At 41.5% G+C, this 17,398-nt stretch overlaps 1 protein-coding gene across 1 annotated transcript in view; it reads left to right on the plus strand.

The window, feature by feature from the left end:
• nek7 (NIMA-related kinase 7) overlaps positions 1–17,398 on the plus strand; it is a 66,226-nt gene that overhangs the window by 41,803 nt on the left and 7,025 nt on the right. The window contains exon 8 of the mRNA XM_083940312.1: positions 6,842–6,936. Within this exon, the coding sequence (XP_083796438.1) occupies positions 6,842–6,936 (95 nt within the window). The remainder of the gene's footprint in view (positions 1–6,841; positions 6,937–17,398) is intronic.

The raw sequence follows: 17,398 nt of genomic DNA on the forward strand, positions 1-17,398 counted from the left end.
ACTTTTGACACAGCCGTCCCCAGTAATCACCCTACGTTGGATGTGTTTCATTAGGCATGGTGAGCTGAGAGCCATGTGTCATGTAGTCATGCTGCCTGGCTTCGGCTTTGCCCAGCCCCTTCATAGGCCACTTAGCCACTTCCTGTTGCCTTGACCTTTAAACCTAACACAGATGAAGACTCGGCAGAGGCCTTCAACACACAGCTCTGATTGTGACTGTGTTCCATAAAACAAGCCAGCCAACTTTACAGTCAGGGTTATTGTTCACATTGATGGGTGTGCTTGTCACTCATAGGAAGTGAAATCACATAACATTATTTTTTGGTTTCAAAGCAGTGAGAATTGTTGCCCAAAATTGCCTCAATAATTAAGACTAATACATTTGGCTTGGTTTAAGAATAACAAGACTATACAATCTGATAAACAGAATGGTACCACATGTTTAAATGTTTAAATTCTTTTACACATAGGATGTTAAATGGCTGTGGACATTTTACTGTACATCTTTAGGGGTTGAGCCTGTAACCTCAAGAAAAGTGTGAAACATCATTTAAGTGTCTATGGATTTCCAATGGAATAGACATTTGTACCACTTACTTACCAAACCTTTAGCATGCCTCACTTTACAGGAGACATGACGTTTAACACAACATACACGCATCTACCTAACTTCAGGAGAGTCCAAGTGTTTAAGACCCAAGCGTACCTATTAACAATTTGTTAACAGCCTGTTCATGCTAGCCTTCATCACTGTGCCCTATTTTTTAAAAAGATTTTGCTCTCCTTCACCCTTTTGTAGTTCAGAATCACAGCATAATGCTGCCGTAAGTCAAGAAAGAGACAGGCCATGAGATATATTTTGTTATATTGAACTGAAAATGTTTGAAATTAATCCATAAAAACATTCAAATCTTTTCAGAAAGAATCAAATGTACGATATTAGAAAGCATCCTCCCTTTGGTGCAGAAGACATGTTCAAGGCACAATTTTAAGCCACAAACATGTCTTGAGAAATGACGACAGGGATTCATGAAGATTGTCCTTAATAGGCACATCAATAAAAGAATGCCATCACACAAGCAGATTTTTTTTTATGTTTATGCAATAATGGACTACTTTTCAAGCAAAACAAAAACATGTTTCTCGACTGTAGAGTTATTGATAAATTCTTCCCAAGATAAACAAAGACAACACAAATTGTCCAATGTCTTGCAAGAATCATGTGATGGTTATTAGTTAAAGAAAAATGAAAAACTTTTTGATGCATCAACAACAAGTCATTTCCCCAATTTTTGCTTTGGTTAAACTAATTTGGCAAGAGTACAAACACAGGAGTATGCACTGGCTGCGTGTTGTATGCTTGTGCATTTATTTAGATCAGGCGTCTATAACACTATAAAAAAACACACAAACTTGCCAACAGTACCTTTTTATACATGTACATATTCCGGTAATTTTAGGGGACCATCCCTTTGTATTTTGTTTTAATGTTGAAATGAATCTATTGACTTTACAAGCAATGCACTTAAGCTAATGCATGTCCAGTATTCCCCATTAAATGTGAAACTATAAAAATAAATCCATAGACCAATATACTTACACTGTCATTCACACTGTCTCGCTTCCTTATATCAAACTGTTGTTACCACAAACAGCATGCTATTCTCAGCCCCTGCACAGCAGTTGCCCAGCCGGTTGAGAACGTGTGAATCACATGATCAGCTCAACAGTAGCTCTATCAACTAAGCAGCCTGCAGTGGCAGCAGAGTCGGGTGAATGGAAGCGTCTGTGATTGCTCATTAAATGTTGAGTCCACAGCACCCTCTCTGGGCCGACAGAGGATAGACAGCCCTACAAGCACAGGGGTCAACTGGAATACTGTCATCTTTAATCTAAAGCAATCCAGACTGCTTCGTTAATTTGCAGAAAACCAAACCAATCACAGTGTCATTTTTCTTTGTGTATGACATAGATACATTTGAGCAGTTACATTGAAATTATAACATTTAGTCAGCACAAATCAGCATGTGAAGTATGCACGTGAGATGATACAATTTATATTATTCAGTTTGTATCCTTTCAAAAATATTTGAACTACATGAGGATGTATTCAGTAGATTATCTTGTACTGTAGAAGCAGATTATGTCCGTAGGTAGACACAAGGGACTCAGAGTGCGTCATCCTTCCACCCTCTGTCCCTGGCTTTCCCCTTGACATTTCTAGCATTTGGTTCAAATAGCAGATCTCCTCTCTGTGTTTTTCAGAAAGGAAAGGTAGAATATGCCGGGTGCATTAGAAGAGAATGTGACTGAGTGACACCGAATAAAAGAGAGGAGAAAAAGAAAAGAGAGAGAAAGAGGAAAAAGTTAGGTGCGGTAGAAAAAAAGAGGGGAGAATATGACAATGTGACAAAAAAATGGAGGAGAAAAAGGAAAGCAAGAGTGAGAGAGAGAGAGAGAGAGAGAGAGAGAGAGAGAGATGGATAGAAAGAATGTGAGAAAGAGGTGTGTGCGTGCGCTTGTGTGTGTGTGTATGTGTGTGTGTGTGTGTGTGTGTGTGTGTGTGTGTGTGTGTGTGTGTGTGTGTGTGTGTGTGTGTGTGTGTGTGTGTGTGTGTGTGTGTGTGTGTGTGTGTGTGTGTGTGTGTGTGTGTGTGTGTGTGTGTGTGTGTGTGTGTGTGTGTGTGTGTGTGTGTGTGTGTGTGTGTGTGTGTGTGTGTGTGTGTGTGTGTGTGTGTGTGTGTGTGTGTGTGCGCGTGCGCGTGTGCACAAAATCGCGTGCCAGCGTGGGTCTATAATGAGCCCAGCCACCCAGCTGAACAGTAGCAGGGTAGTGGAGATGAGATGGAGGTCCAGGCATACAGCCTGTCAACTTCAAGGCTTTCAACTCGGCAGCCTGCAGTCACACACACACACACACATACACACACACACACACACCCGCACTGAGAGAGACACAGACTCTTTGTCTCCTATACAGATGTATGTATGCTCAGAGAGGCATGTGGATATCCATGTGATTTTGAATGCATGCACACACGCATGTAGAGGCAGATGATAATGTACATGCACACAGATTTGCAGCAAACAAACAGAGAGACTTTTAGTGACATCTACACTCTGGGACTCAAAGTGTAAAAATACACACAAGCATGCAAAAGACGCACTCTTTTGATTGCTGTGGATATAGGTAGGGTCATGGCAAGAGTTGGATTAAAGAGAAAAAAAATGATAGTTACAGGAAAAGTTAATGCAATTATTTGAGGAATGACAGACTGGCCAATTGGCAGTAATAAGTAGTATAATGTACCTGCAATTAACACCTGTAATGAGAGAGGTGTTAACGACGAGTACGGGGAAAGGAGGAAAAGGAAAGGAGGAGGGAGAACAAGATGGAAGCAGAAAGACTTCAGGGAGGTTGATGTTGAAAATAATTATTCCTATTTCAACATGTATATAAAGGCTTGGTTATCTTTATAAAGGCAAGCAAGCAAGTCGTGAAACAGAGAGGGTTAGGCTGAGAGCCAAATGGGGGGTTAGGGCTCAGCAGGACATATAGAAAACCAAGAAAAACATAATGGGAATATAGGGGAATATAGAGAACGCCTTGTGACTATAAGACTAAGTCCTTCCTGGCTGTGCTGTTGCCTAGAACTGTACGTCATATTTGTTAGGACACGATAGAGCAGAGATTTCCAAACTCCTGCCTCGGGTATGAACAAGAAACTAAATCATAGCCTTTGAGATTGCAGCCGAATCTTGCTTGCTGTTCAAAATACAGAAACTGGTAAGAAGAACAGATTAGAGAAGGTTTACACCATTAATGGACACTCCCTATGAAATTCTTCACAGCATTTAAATGGGCTTGTAAAACCTTTTAGGTTTAAATTGTTGATAAGGAAAGTGAGGCGAGTCTAAATCAATAAATGTATTTGAAAGAATGCCACTTGTGGTTCATTTAACAGAACATTAAGCAGGGAGTTAGTAGTGTGGGGTTCTTTATACTGGATGGCATCTCACCTCCTATTCAACAACGATTACCCTGTTTCGAGTACAGCGTTGTCACAGCCATTCACAATAATGGAAATCAATCCTAACATGACTTTCAATTTATTTGCATGAATAAATAATGTGCCCTTGATTTAGCATGCTGAAGGAGCCCGAGCCCGGCGCTGCCGCCTTTTTTATGCCACTATTAGCATAAGAGAGGCTTATTCTTTTTAATCAACTAATAATGAATGTTAGGGGAGCTTGTTCAGACCGCACTATGAGACCACACACACACACACACACACACACACACACACACACACACACACACACACACACACACACACACACACACACACACACACACACACACAAACCACAATACCAACCTGATGACCAATTAAAACTGCAATCCCCTGTTTATTCTTCCACTTGCTCTCTCCTGCTCCTTCTCTGCCTGTGCGGATGCTGATTATTTTTGGAATGACAGGTAACACTTCATTATTCAAAACCGCACATTTAAGATGAAAGCGTGTTTTCTCAACCCAATTAGATCTGCACCAGAATTAAAAGTGCTAGCTTTCATTTCAGTTCCCATAGACTTCAAATCTAATAGCCCCCTCTTTAATAGTTTTATTAATTGCAATTACATTAGTTGAGTTTCCTCCAACCTGTTAATGTGCATAATGGCTCTGGAGAGTTTGTGTGTGTGTGTGCGCATATGTGAATACTGCGGGTGAGTGTGCAGTTATCGTTTTTTTCCTACCATTTTCCTGCTAGCTGACTTTTCTATTGAGTTCACTCCACTTGAGAGCTGTTCTCACCTACCCAGCTCACTTTAATTGTTCGTGGGTATTCTAAACCCAACAACTACCAGTTGCCCTCTTTGAAAACTCTTCCTCGTAGCTTTATCTACCTGTTGCAAACACACATTTTTATGGAGGCTAGGGGCAAGACTGTTTTGGTTTGGGTCATTCAAAGTAAAAATGCATTACATTACATTGAATTCAATTGGATTGAATGTTTTCATTTGGCAGAGGATTTTATCCTAAACAATGTATAAATGAGGAACAACAGCTTTTTTAACTACAGCAGTAAGGCTGCAAATACTGGTCATTTTTATTATTGATAAATCTGCCAATTATCTTCTGGGTTAAAAGATTTAGTGTGTGGCCTAAAAAGTCAGAAATAGTGAGAAATGTCCAATCGTAGTTTCAAGTCCAAGTTGATGTCTTTTAAAATGTCTTGTTTTGTCAGTCCAAAAAGCAGGAAATCTCCATATTTGAGAGGCTGGAAATTATGTTTACTGTTAAATAATTACTTAAACTATGTAATGGATTATCAAAATAGTAGGTGATTATCTTTCTGTCAATTGACTAATTAATTTGTAGACTAATCGTTGCAGCTCTATACAGCAAAGCTATCAAAAGGTATCCTTAGTTTCCCCTCCTAACAGCCTGTGGTGGAAAGTACTATTACAGATTTAATTCCTCCACAAGGTAATTTCATAAATGTGTACACCCTATACTCTAGAGGAAGGAAGGGTCAATGAGCTGGTGTCATGTTTGATTGGACTGATAACCTGATAACTCCTCCATGGCACAGTACTGGACACCACAGCCTTGTGAGTAAGCATTGGGCACAATGCACGAGTAGAAAAGCAAAAAAATAAAACACTGAGGTCATCTATCTCATATTGTAATCAGACCTGGAATTCAGTGAATGACACTTAAACAGTTGAAATATAAGGATCTTACTCATCTAAATCAAATATTTGAGATAACAAATCAGTTTTCAGGTTAGTGATCAGTATGGATGCTAAGCACAATGCAAGGCAATGTTGATTATTTTGACATGGAAAGCACAAACTCTACAGCATAGCCTACACAGAACTTCATGTGCAGCGATGGTACTGATGGATGTTGTACACTCAGCAGAGCCTTTGTAGCTCACCTTCATATTTCAGTAAGCCTCCATTCGTGTTTGCTTGAGAAGATGTGGAATGAGAGCTGCTCAGCACCGGTTAGAGGGCTGGTACAATTTCCAGCCTGTAACCATATGTTATTAATATAAAACCTCTGCTGGATTTGCTTGATAGACTTTTACATGGGGAAATCAGAGCAAACAGAAAGCAAATGAAAAAAGCAGCCAGTCAGACTCTGCTAAGAAAGCAGCAAATCCTGCAGCTTCCTGCAATGTGTTATGGATGTGATGTTGAGCTGTGGTTCGTCTCTGTGTCCAGTTGGGTGAAGGTCTGATTCCCTGGAGCTCTGCCAGTCGCCATGGCAGTTTGGGATTCTTGAGTTTCCAAACCAGAACCAGAAACGGGCCAGCTTTTAAGGCTCCACTGCTGCTCCTTGGGCGTATTCTCTGACTACTGTTTCAGATCATTACCGAGCCCCAGTAATCAAAACTGATTTATGTATATTTTGTGTCTGCAAGTGTATGTATTTGTGCAACTTTGTGGTTCTCATACACTTAATGATATAATGATGACATAATGATATCAAACCTAGTTAAATATAATCTCTCTTCAGCTTACCAGGCATTAACTAGAGGCAAATGCAATTAAAAGCCTCTAGTTTTCTTTTTTCAAACTCTTACTGAAATATGGTGAGTATTCCAACCTCTGAATGTGTCACAGTGTGAGACTACACCTCCATTCCTCACCTGCTTTTCTGTTCTGTGTGAGGTGTGTCTGTGATGTTGATGAGTTGGGGGGGAGTATGGGTTTGCATTGCAAAAATGTTAACACTCACTCTCTCTCTTTGTCCTGTTCTCCTTTTGTACCTCTGTCTATCTCTTTCTGTCCTTCTCCCCTCTCCCTCCCCCTCTCTCCCTCTGTGTTCCAGTGGGTACTCCTTACTACATGTCACCAGAGAGGATACATGAAAACGGATACAACTTCAAATCTGACATCTGGTCGCTAGGATGTCTGCTCTACGAGGTAAACTATAGGAACTATGTGCACACACTGTCGCCCTGCAGTCGACTGTAGGAGTGACATAAGAACACACTGGCTCCGACACACACATAAATAAACAAACCATTGTCAATATAATAGAGTACTGAAAGAAAATATTTACAATTATATCTAAAGTTTCCCACGTGGTTATACTGTTTTTACATTAATTTAGATTTGGATTTGGATGGCGTTGGAGCTGTTCTGTGTCATGCTTGTTACACACACAGGTACACAGCAGTAAAATTAAGTTATTGGTGGGATAGAGGACTCGGCTATGGCATAGGGTCTGGCACAAGCAGATCTGTTTCCTTAGAAACTTAGCGTATGGACAGGACATGGAGGTATACCAGAGATTATCAGTCAACTACGAAAGTGCGAGTGAACGATGGAATATTTCCAGGCCCTTTGAGTAGAAGCTTGTGTGAAACAGTAATTCAGAACCGTGGTGGTCGATGATGACTGCTGTCCTCTTTGATCTCAGCACGTCAAATACCGGTGCGCTGGGAAACTTGCTCTACGCGCTCCCTATAGGCACACGGCCACAACGCTCCGTGCGCTCCCGCTACGCTCTTCTTCATGGGTTTCTCAGTCCTCTTGGCAACAGCTCGCCAAGCTCTGGCAGCTCTGGAAGGCATTTTAAAGAAAATTCATGCTAACTTTAACACCACTTTCCCACTGAACTGTAAAAAATACTCTGCATTTATGTTACTTTTCGTACTTGAGTTTTTGATGAAAAAAGTAATGTTTCATATGTGCTTGTGAGCCTGGTAAAGTAACTGGTAACTGAAGTAGTCAGATAAATGCAGTGGAGTAAAAAGTAGAATATTTCCACTGATTTGTAGTGGAGCTTTCAACTTGTACTTTAGTACAACAATTGAGTGAAAACCTCTGGTTAACAGGTATGTTAATTTAACAAGGATTGTTTTTTGACAAGGTTGTTGCTTTGAGTTGGCCTATCACTACTTGTTTTCATCAGCTGCACCTTGAGCCCTACTGCTACTATTTATATTGATAGAATAAAGACAATATATGCAGACTTATGTTGCTATAGTGTTTTATAATATCCATGAATGTGAACCTTCTTCTATTCTTCCGGCCTCTCATTTTTGATTACTTTTGTCAACGAATTGAATAGCTCTGCTCTAATATATATTCATGCTTATTCATTTTTCACTCAAAATGCATCAGATGCTTGTAGGGGGAGCATGCAGTAAGGGGTAATGGGTTGTATTTAGAGGCTAAATACAACCCATTACCCCTTACTGCATACTTGCCGTCCATATTCTGTGCCGTATAACTTGCAAAAGTGGAATTGGACATGCCTGAAATACACTTGCGCCATGCACTTTAGATCACACGCTATAGATATTCTGAATAGGGCCGTTTGAGTTCTTCAGCCTGGGAACCTGCTAAATGTTGAAAAGCTGGTGAGTGAAGAGAACTGACATGGCCATGTGTTTTAGATAAGGCGGCCTAGTGACACTGACTAGTTTGATTAGTCAGGAGCAGAACACAACAGGGCTCTGCTGCAGACCACACTTAGTGGAAACAAGCCTTGGAAGAGCCCACAGTGGAGGGAACAAAGAGGAAAGAGTGAGGTGCAGAACAATGATAGACATGGATGATAGCAGTCAATCTGATGTTTTATCTTGCCAACCTTCACATGCACTGAATTCACACACATTCTCAGAGACACATTGTCGGCCAAGGAAACACCCACATTTTCCTCCCCACTTCTCTCCTATCTCCCCTGAGTTGCTGATCACTTGGGCTGCATTTCAACGCACCAGTGACTACACCTTCTCTTCAACGCCTCAGGCATAGAGAGGTGAAGAATGCGCAAGGAAGAAGTTTGAGCTCAGCTTGCAGGTCATGGTTGCTCAGAGACCACAGTCCTTCATGCTAATTAGTTCCCCACAATGCACTGCGGCGATGCAGGCCTGTGGTTGGTTGAAAGTGGTGGATGCTGTAGGTCACATTCTGTTTTTGTACTTTTCATATGTGTGTGGTGTGTGTTGTTTTACATGGAGTAAGCTACTTTTACTGTTAAGACAAACCAGATTGCTCTAGTTTATATTACTCCTGTTGCATAGTTACTGCAGGTATGATGACTGTGTAACCACACCTGCACAGCACGATTTTGTTTGATTAAGTGTGTTTGATGTGGTTTATTTTGTTAGGGTGAGAGTAATCTAAGTTTTTTCACTTAGATTAAGTTCAAATGAATTGTGACATCAATTGCCCTACAATTTGACACAATAAATTAGTTATTCATAGTTTTGGGGGTTTAATTGGGCAGTGACAGTAGAGATACAGACTGGAAATGCAAGGAAAGAGAGAAGGGTATGACATAAAACGGAGCCCATCAGAAACCCTGGACACTATTTAAGAACTTTTATACAATCTTCACATGCTTGAGAGTGGAAAAGTCCCTCAAAAAATCATATCATCAGACATTTGGCTTGGCTTAATTCACTTTGCTAACTCTGTACGTGGTGCAACTTGATTTGTTACGATTTTTTTCAATATTTTGTTGAAGAAGCTGTTGATTTTGAAAGTGTTCTAGTGCTGTATGTGCAGCCTGGCCACTGAGTGTTCTACTGTTTCAGATGGGGCACAGTCCATTGAGCTTTTATGACTCTAACCCTGAGGACTGCTAGGGGTCACAGTTGGGACTAAACACTGAAAAAACACGATGGAGACCATGACGAGAGGAAGCAGAAGTAAAAAAATAGAGGGAGACTTGTTGCTCCCTCAGGAGGCAGGGAATAAAGATGTAAGGTGAAAAAGTTTAGGAATCTATATAGGAACAATATAGGAAGCTGGAGAAGGAAGGGCATAGGCAGTAGAAGTTTTAAGAGAGATTGAAAAGAAATAGGAGCCAGAGAAAGAGCAGAGGGGGAGAAGTGGAAGGGGAAAATAACAAATAGTGAGAGCAGGGTTATAGATTGCTGGAGAGAAGAGAAAAACGGGGGGTGTTCATTCAGAGAGAAAGTACTGTAGGTACAAGAGCAGAGACAGAACTCCAGCCATCAGGTCAAGGTGAGCCATGCAAAGAGCCTGTGGAGATAAAGATTTTACAACCTTATTGTTGCCAGAGCAGCGCTCAACACACCATGCATATTCTCTTTGAAGAGCAGACCCTTGCTTTCCACCCTTCTTGGTAAGAAGGCTCCACAGTGCATTCAGTGTCAGGAAACTTACCTCTTTCTCTCCCAAACTCTCTTCCCCATTCCTCTTTGCTCTATTCTCCTCCTCTCTGCTATGTTCCCCTCTGTATGCCTCACTTAACCTTCAGGCATAAGGAATTCACATAGTCCACGCCTGATCCCTTTGGTACTTATTGATTTCACTCTGAACATACAGTACAGGCTGAGGATTGTACTTGTGTATATTTGTATGTGTGTGTGTGTGTGTCTCTCCTGGGGAGCTAGGTTCCTTATGTGTGAAACTGCTCCATTTGAGAGAGCCTTAAGTTTTCTTTCTTGCGCCTGAAGGTTGGGTCAGGGTCCGAAGGGTCCGTCCGTCAATACCTGGTCATTGTATCTGCGTCCATCTTCATCTCCCATTCTGTTTGATCCCTTTCTCCTCGTGTCCAACCTCATTACATCACCTGACCCTGCCCTGTGCCCCCTCGTCCAAACCTCTTACACCGTGGTAAACAGGGATGCTGCAGTCGCCGGGGTTGTTGTCTCCCAGGGTGACCAGGAAGGTATGGGGGGGTGGGGAGTGGTCTCCTAATCCTTTCTCCTTCACTCCGTCATCATTCATGCATGTAAACAGCATTCCCGGATTACTGTCGGGTTTCTCGTCTGCCCATGCTCCCCACTCCGCAGCATTGGCTTTTGACCCGGAAACACAATAAACCAGGAAGCAACAGCACTGAAAATGTTGTGAAAAAAATACAACAATAGAGCGTTACCTTTAAACCAAGGGAGGACTTTGCCACGGCAAATAACATCACTACCAAGAAGACCCGTTTCTGTCGTAATTCTGTCCAGAAGTCATCCGGTTTCCCCCACGCTTGTGATTTTGACAAAGGTGAACTGGAAAATCAAGCCGCGTATAGATCAGCTGTATGTTGGCGGAGCGCCACCTACTATGAGTTACTTCTGTCATTTTCCAGGGGGAACTTCAATAATCTGATTATTCCCTTAACCGGGGTAAGGCCATTTTCGGGTTACTCAAATGCATGTAAACGCCTGTGAGTCAAAACCACCTCATATTCACACATTCAGCCTTTTGCTCAGTGTGTTCTACATGCATTTTAAACACACACACACACACACACACACACACATACGCACACACACACACACACACACACACACACACACACACACACACACACATACATACGCATACACACACACACACACACACACACACACACACTGTAGGTCTCCAGCTTGATGTTTTGTGGTTGCTGTGTTTTATATAAAGGTTAGCAGGGGAGGAGAATATCTTGGAAAAAAAGTTTACTGGAATGTGTCTCCTTCCTGTAGTAGCTCAGCCATCCATACCTCTGACTGTGCCCATGTCTCATGCCCTATTCCTCTCCCTCTCTTCTTGTTTTGTAGTTGGTTTTATGATGCCCGGAAATTCTGAGCTCTCAGCAGCTGGCATTTGCATGTGATGAGTTGGCCCTGTGGCTAGCTCCCTATATGTTTTTTTTTTTTTAATGGGAGTGGGTTTTTTGCAAGCAAAGACTGCTGCTTGTGGATAGCCTTGCCCTTTTATCTATTTCATACAGTATTTGTTGTTTTTGTTGTGTTAACATAAGTGTTCCTCCTGCCAGTGTCAGGGTCAGGCTGTGCCGAATGTAGTAAAGTATGTGACAGTTTTTAGTAGCTTTTCCTCTAGCCTCTGGATATTTGTTAATCCATAACTTCTCTTATTCGGGCCTTTAGGGACTTACTTCATCACACATGAACACAGCTGGGCTCATTGAATCCACAAAGTCTGAGCTTTCCAGTCATACCCAATTCATGCGATTCCAGGACTGTTTGAGTATGGGGTGACGACGACCTGAGAGGCAACTGCTCGTCAAAATCAACAATGGCAGTTTATAGACAGTTTATAGCCTATAGACAGGTTAGCCTAGATGCTGCAATAGCATCAGTTGTATCAGAATTGAGTCTTCCTTAACTGAGAGAAGAGAACGGTACAGAAGGCATTTCTCGATGCAAAAGATATATCTCTTCTTTGGATTTACTTTAGCGAGAGATGAACAGATGGTCCATCCAATCACCTGCCAGGTATGTTGTGAAAGCCCCCATTCTTTCCCAATCCGTTTCTAATGAGGCCTTCTGAGTTGGTTCTTTGTAACAAAGCGTCAAATCAGGTTGTTTGAAAATAGCCATGGCAGTTTTTCCCTTACTAAAACTTTGCGGTGTTATTTATCCCACTTCCCGACAAGCTTGTCATGGTTGGTACCAATGGATTCTTTAGATTGTCTAGTTCCAGGTGATACCATAGCTTCAAAAGTGAGTTCACTAGTTTCCTTCTGCTGAGCAAACGGATCTGCTAGTGCGCAAAGTTGCGAACTCTCCGCCGTCTCACACTTCTCCTGTCAAGTCAACGACTATTTTTTACTCGTTTTAATCCAAACGTTTTCATGTGTGCAGTAAAGTCACTGTTGAAAATACTGTGGATTATTTAAGTGTAGTTATAAACTTGACAAAGGAAACAGCTGCAAAATTGTACCTGCATGGGCATGGGCCCACAGATGGACACAAGCTACTTACACATCATGGGCGCTGGGCGTGACAGCATTAGTCTGAAACTAGCATAGACAGTTGCGCTGAGCTGCGGCCATTTGCGCCGGGTGGAAGAGCCCCTAATTTGTTAACTAGTGAGCTTTAGAGGTGGTGGTAGTTGGATTTTCTTACCTTTGAACAGAACCAGGCCAGCTGTGCCAAGCTAGCAGGCTGCTGCCTGGAGCTTCATTTTTTAGTGACAGACATGAGAGTTGCATTGACTTTCTCATCTAAATCTCGGCAAGAAAGCAAATTAGTGTATACCCAAAAATGCTGAACCATTCCTTTCAATTCCCTAGTTAAGATCCCTAGTTTAGCTATGTTTTTCTTCCTCTCCCTCCTTCTTCTCCTCCTCTTTCTTCTCCTCTTTACTCCCTTTCTTTCCTTTTTAGTGTATTGAAGTAGAGGAGTGATGACTCCACTGGGTGTAGGTATATTTTTAATGACTGTCCCTACACTGTGACTTATTGCCTTGATATATATGATATATTATATCATCATAAAACCACATAAAGGACCTATGAGGACATAAAAAGTCATGCGTGCGTGCGTCTGTGTGTGCGTCCGTGTGTGCGTCAGTGTGTGCACATGCGTAATACAAAATATATTTTGCATGTCTGTGTTAACATTTAGGTGTTTTGTGAAGTCTGTGCCTACAATTGCATGTGTGTGTCTGTGTGTTCATAAATGAGTAAATGAGTAAGAAGAACTTGTGAGAAACCCTTCGGTCCCAGGCTGTAAGGGCTCCAGGGATAAAGGAGGGTGGAGGGAGAAGACGGGAGCCTCTCCCAGCTCCTTTTAATTGGCGTACAGGGAGAGAAGCTGGAGAGAGAGAATGGGATCAGTGTTAATTACGCTGGAAGGCCCCATCCAGACCTTTTACATGGACAGGGATGCTGGCTTTACATGTCTGGGTTGGGTAGAGCACAGCCTGCCCAGCTGAAGAAGAGCCGAAGAACAAAGAAAGGAGTGTGTGTGTGTGTGTGTGTGTGTGTGTGTGTGTGTGTGTGTGTGTGTGTGTGTGTGTGTGTGTGTGTGTGTGTGTGTGTGTGTGTGTGTGTGTGTGTGTGTGTGTGTGTGTGTGTGTGTGTGTGTGTGTGTGTGTGTGTGTGTGTGTGTGTGTGTGTGTGTGTGTGTGTGTGTGTGTGTGTGTGTGTGTGTGTGTGTGTGTGTGTGTGTGTGTGTGTGTTCTGCCACCAGCAGCTCACACCCCTTAGACAGACAGCAGGCATGCGTGTGCATCGTATGTCTCTCGAATATCAATGAACCGTATACACACACACACACACAGTCTTATACTCACCAGGGCCTCAGAGGTCAGGGAGTGAGTCAATCATCTAACTCATTGCGACGACACAGTCTGAAAAAAGGAGTAAGTGTATCTGTTTTTGTGAGTGTGTGTGTGTTCGCGGGCTGAGAGCAGGGGGCCGGCAGCTGTCAGGGGCTAGGAGCAGCAGGCACTAATGAAGCAGATGAATAGTGCAAAAACTCCCAAATACAAACAGGACAGTTGACATTTTTCATCTGTCAAAAGCAGAAGATGCATGAAAATACGATGGGGTCTTGTTTAACCCTTTGCCTCCTGGTGTCTATAGCTGGCTGATTTTCTTTTTTTTCTCTGTCTGTTTCTCTCTCACTCTTTTTTGTTTCTCTCACTTACTGAGAAATTTGTAGTTTCAGGAAGCACTATTTAGCCCTTACACACAAAACCCACATAAGTTCACACTACCTGGTATACAGTATTAGAAGGTGCAAATATATTTGTTATAAAGCAATTAAGAGTGTTTTCCTCTCCCAGTAATTGAAGCCAACTTAAGCATTTTTTTAACAAACGTGGGCACTAACACTCATACACCTGAAAGAAAGCCAGCTGAGTCCCCCCTGGTGCTGCCCTTTTTTTAAGAGCTCTGTTTGTTTGTTGGAAAGTGATTAGTTTCTGAAATAAAAGTGCAACTATTCACTTATATGTGGCAGCAAATGGCAAGTTAGCTGGTTATTAAATAGAAAATAAGTTACATTTAAATTTAAATTATGTTAAATTACCCATATACTGGCCCATACTGTCTGTCTGAATAAACCTGTATTCAGCCTCTCGCTGATACGCTCTGTTTTAGCACCTGTCTCTTTAAATCCCTCTCCTAAAAAAGCCCACTCTGCTCTGATTGGTCAGTGTTTCCAGGTCTTCCACATCTGCATTCTCGGTGTCTCTGCATCGTCTTTACAGCCGGGGAATTACTGTAGCAGCACTTTATCTATGTATAGTGTAGTTGGGACATCATAACCATACATAAGTCTTGGCGGCTTTCTGAATACATGTGCATTTCCCGGTGGATTGAGCTGTTTGAAACTATCATTATTTATGTAGCACCTCGACCTGCTTAACAATGAAAAAAGACATCTTATCTGATTAATTTTTTATATGGTGGCCTGTGACCAATCGTACTGTAAGATAATAGGCAGTTATAGTAATATAGAAGAATGGTAATTTGAATGTGTGTCGCTCAATTACTGCAGAATCAAATGTGAAATCTTATCTTACATATGAGGCTTTGTTACTAATAGAAGTGCATCATTGCTGACACACAGGAATACACATTTCCTCACACATCTCATCACTGTCAGCCACCTGCTGTGCAAGTCTCAGTCATAATTGTTGGAGCAGAGGGAGAGAGATGTCCAAGGGGAGATGGATAGCAGGAGATCGTCTTTGCTGAGTGATATAGTGTATTAATGTGAGTGTTTGATTGTATGTCCAGAGGAGGGACGGCCCATTGAGATTCTGCTGCAGTTATCTTGACTTCCCACCGGAAGCTGCGGCAGAGACTCTTGTCAAAATCTGCCGATAGGGAACAAGAACTTTTCTGTCTCTGCAACGTCAATGTTTGACACAAATTATTCAGTAAAGACTGAAATGAAAGAGCTGTCTTCAAGTTGGTGAGTTGGTTTTTGGGCGATGTCAAAGGGTTACATTTGTAGCTACATGCAACAAAGGGAGCCAATTTCTACTTGGTAAGCTTTTTTTTAGCAGTAGTAGTTCTTGCGACTTTATGGGTAAGTTGACGGAGAGGCCAATTGACAAATATTTAAAATTGTATTCTGCAAAGGAATGCTAAGGCATTGGTGTTGTCCATGATTGCTGTATATATGTTCATATATTCCATCGCACATGTCCCTACTGTAACTAAAAGACAACTTTGTTATTCTGCCTCTATTTCCTTTATTGTGCTATGTACACAAATATTGAGTGTCTATTGTGCCTGATTCTGTGGAAGGTGACAGGTTCACACTAAGCTGCTGTATTGTGTATGGAAAACTTCCATTTGGACTCACATGGACGCATCGTCCTCAACCTTTTTTTCACACTATCAATTAACAAGCTGTCAAACACATGCTGTACATTCTCAGATAATAATGTAGGGACCCTTTTTTACCCTACTAATGTCGGGTACAAACATATAATTAAATGACAAATAAATAATTACAAGTAATAATGTGTAAATAATAATATTTTTGCACACTATGATAAACTTATGATGTAGTTTCCTTTATTTGGTATTACTTGTATAACAATGCACGCTTCTGAGGATGAAAAATTCATCAAGATCACATTCAAGTTTGTAATGCCCCACAGTACTGAAACAAAACTGCAAATAGAGGCTGGGAGAAAAAAAGGACACAGAAACCTATGATCCTGTTTGACGTTGTTTCAGAAGACACTTCCCCTCTTCTCTAAGTCATTAAGATGTACAGCAACAATTCAAAGTGCTAAGAAAGGCCTTCTGACTTGAAACAGGTGCAGGGATTGATATTGGAATATGGATTTTACATTTAGTATAAGTATTTGACTGTGCAACCTTTTGTGTTAGACAAGGTCTTTTTCTGCCAAGAAATACCTATGAAATAAAACTCCCTTGATACCGTGTTAGTTATACACTTACTGCAGCCAACCTCTTCCTATGTAATACTATGTAAATAAATGAAAACTAAGTCAACAAGCTCCAACATCTCTGAGCAGCTCATCATCATCAACACTGACAGCTATTCCAACCATGTTTATTTATTATTAGTTCAACAATTTGGCCCAGCGCAGAAGCCTAATGCAGTATTTATTTCGAAAGCATTGAATCGGAAAAACAGTAAGAATTTGAGTGTGTTTTTTATGCAACCCTGCTGCAGGCTTCCCCTTTCTCCATGCACATTTAAACAATAAGAACTGAGTCAGTCACTAACCCTGGCAGAAATGGCATGCTATGTTTTCTATTCTTAGACAGGCATTCTTCACCTATTTCCACTCAGCAAAAGTCTCCTCACCCTTTTCCACTCTCCCTTACCATTCCCATCTGCCTCGCCTCTCCTTGCTTGCTTGAATTTGTTTTCCAGAGGATACAATTTTCTCGCTGCTCCAGCAAACTGAAAAATGCTCTCCTCTCATACGCCTGCACCCCTCTCCTCACTCTCTCCTCTTCCTTTCTCAACTCTATGTCTCTATATAAGTATAAGTTTTCGAAGCAGTGCAGCAGAAAGGGTTAGCAAACTTGAGGAAAACGCATGAGCAAAGAGAAGGTCTGATAGATTTTTTCTGTTTTGGTTCACTTGAATTTTAGACCACAGCTCATTCCTCAACAAATAACATAAATAAATGTGCGCTGATTTGATATTTACACAAAACTTTGGACATACAGTGT

Source organism: Echiichthys vipera (assembly GCF_963691815.1).
Source record: "Echiichthys vipera genome assembly, chromosome: 3".
In the NCBI taxonomy this organism is placed as follows: Eukaryota; Metazoa; Chordata; class Actinopteri; order Perciformes; family Trachinidae; genus Echiichthys; species Echiichthys vipera.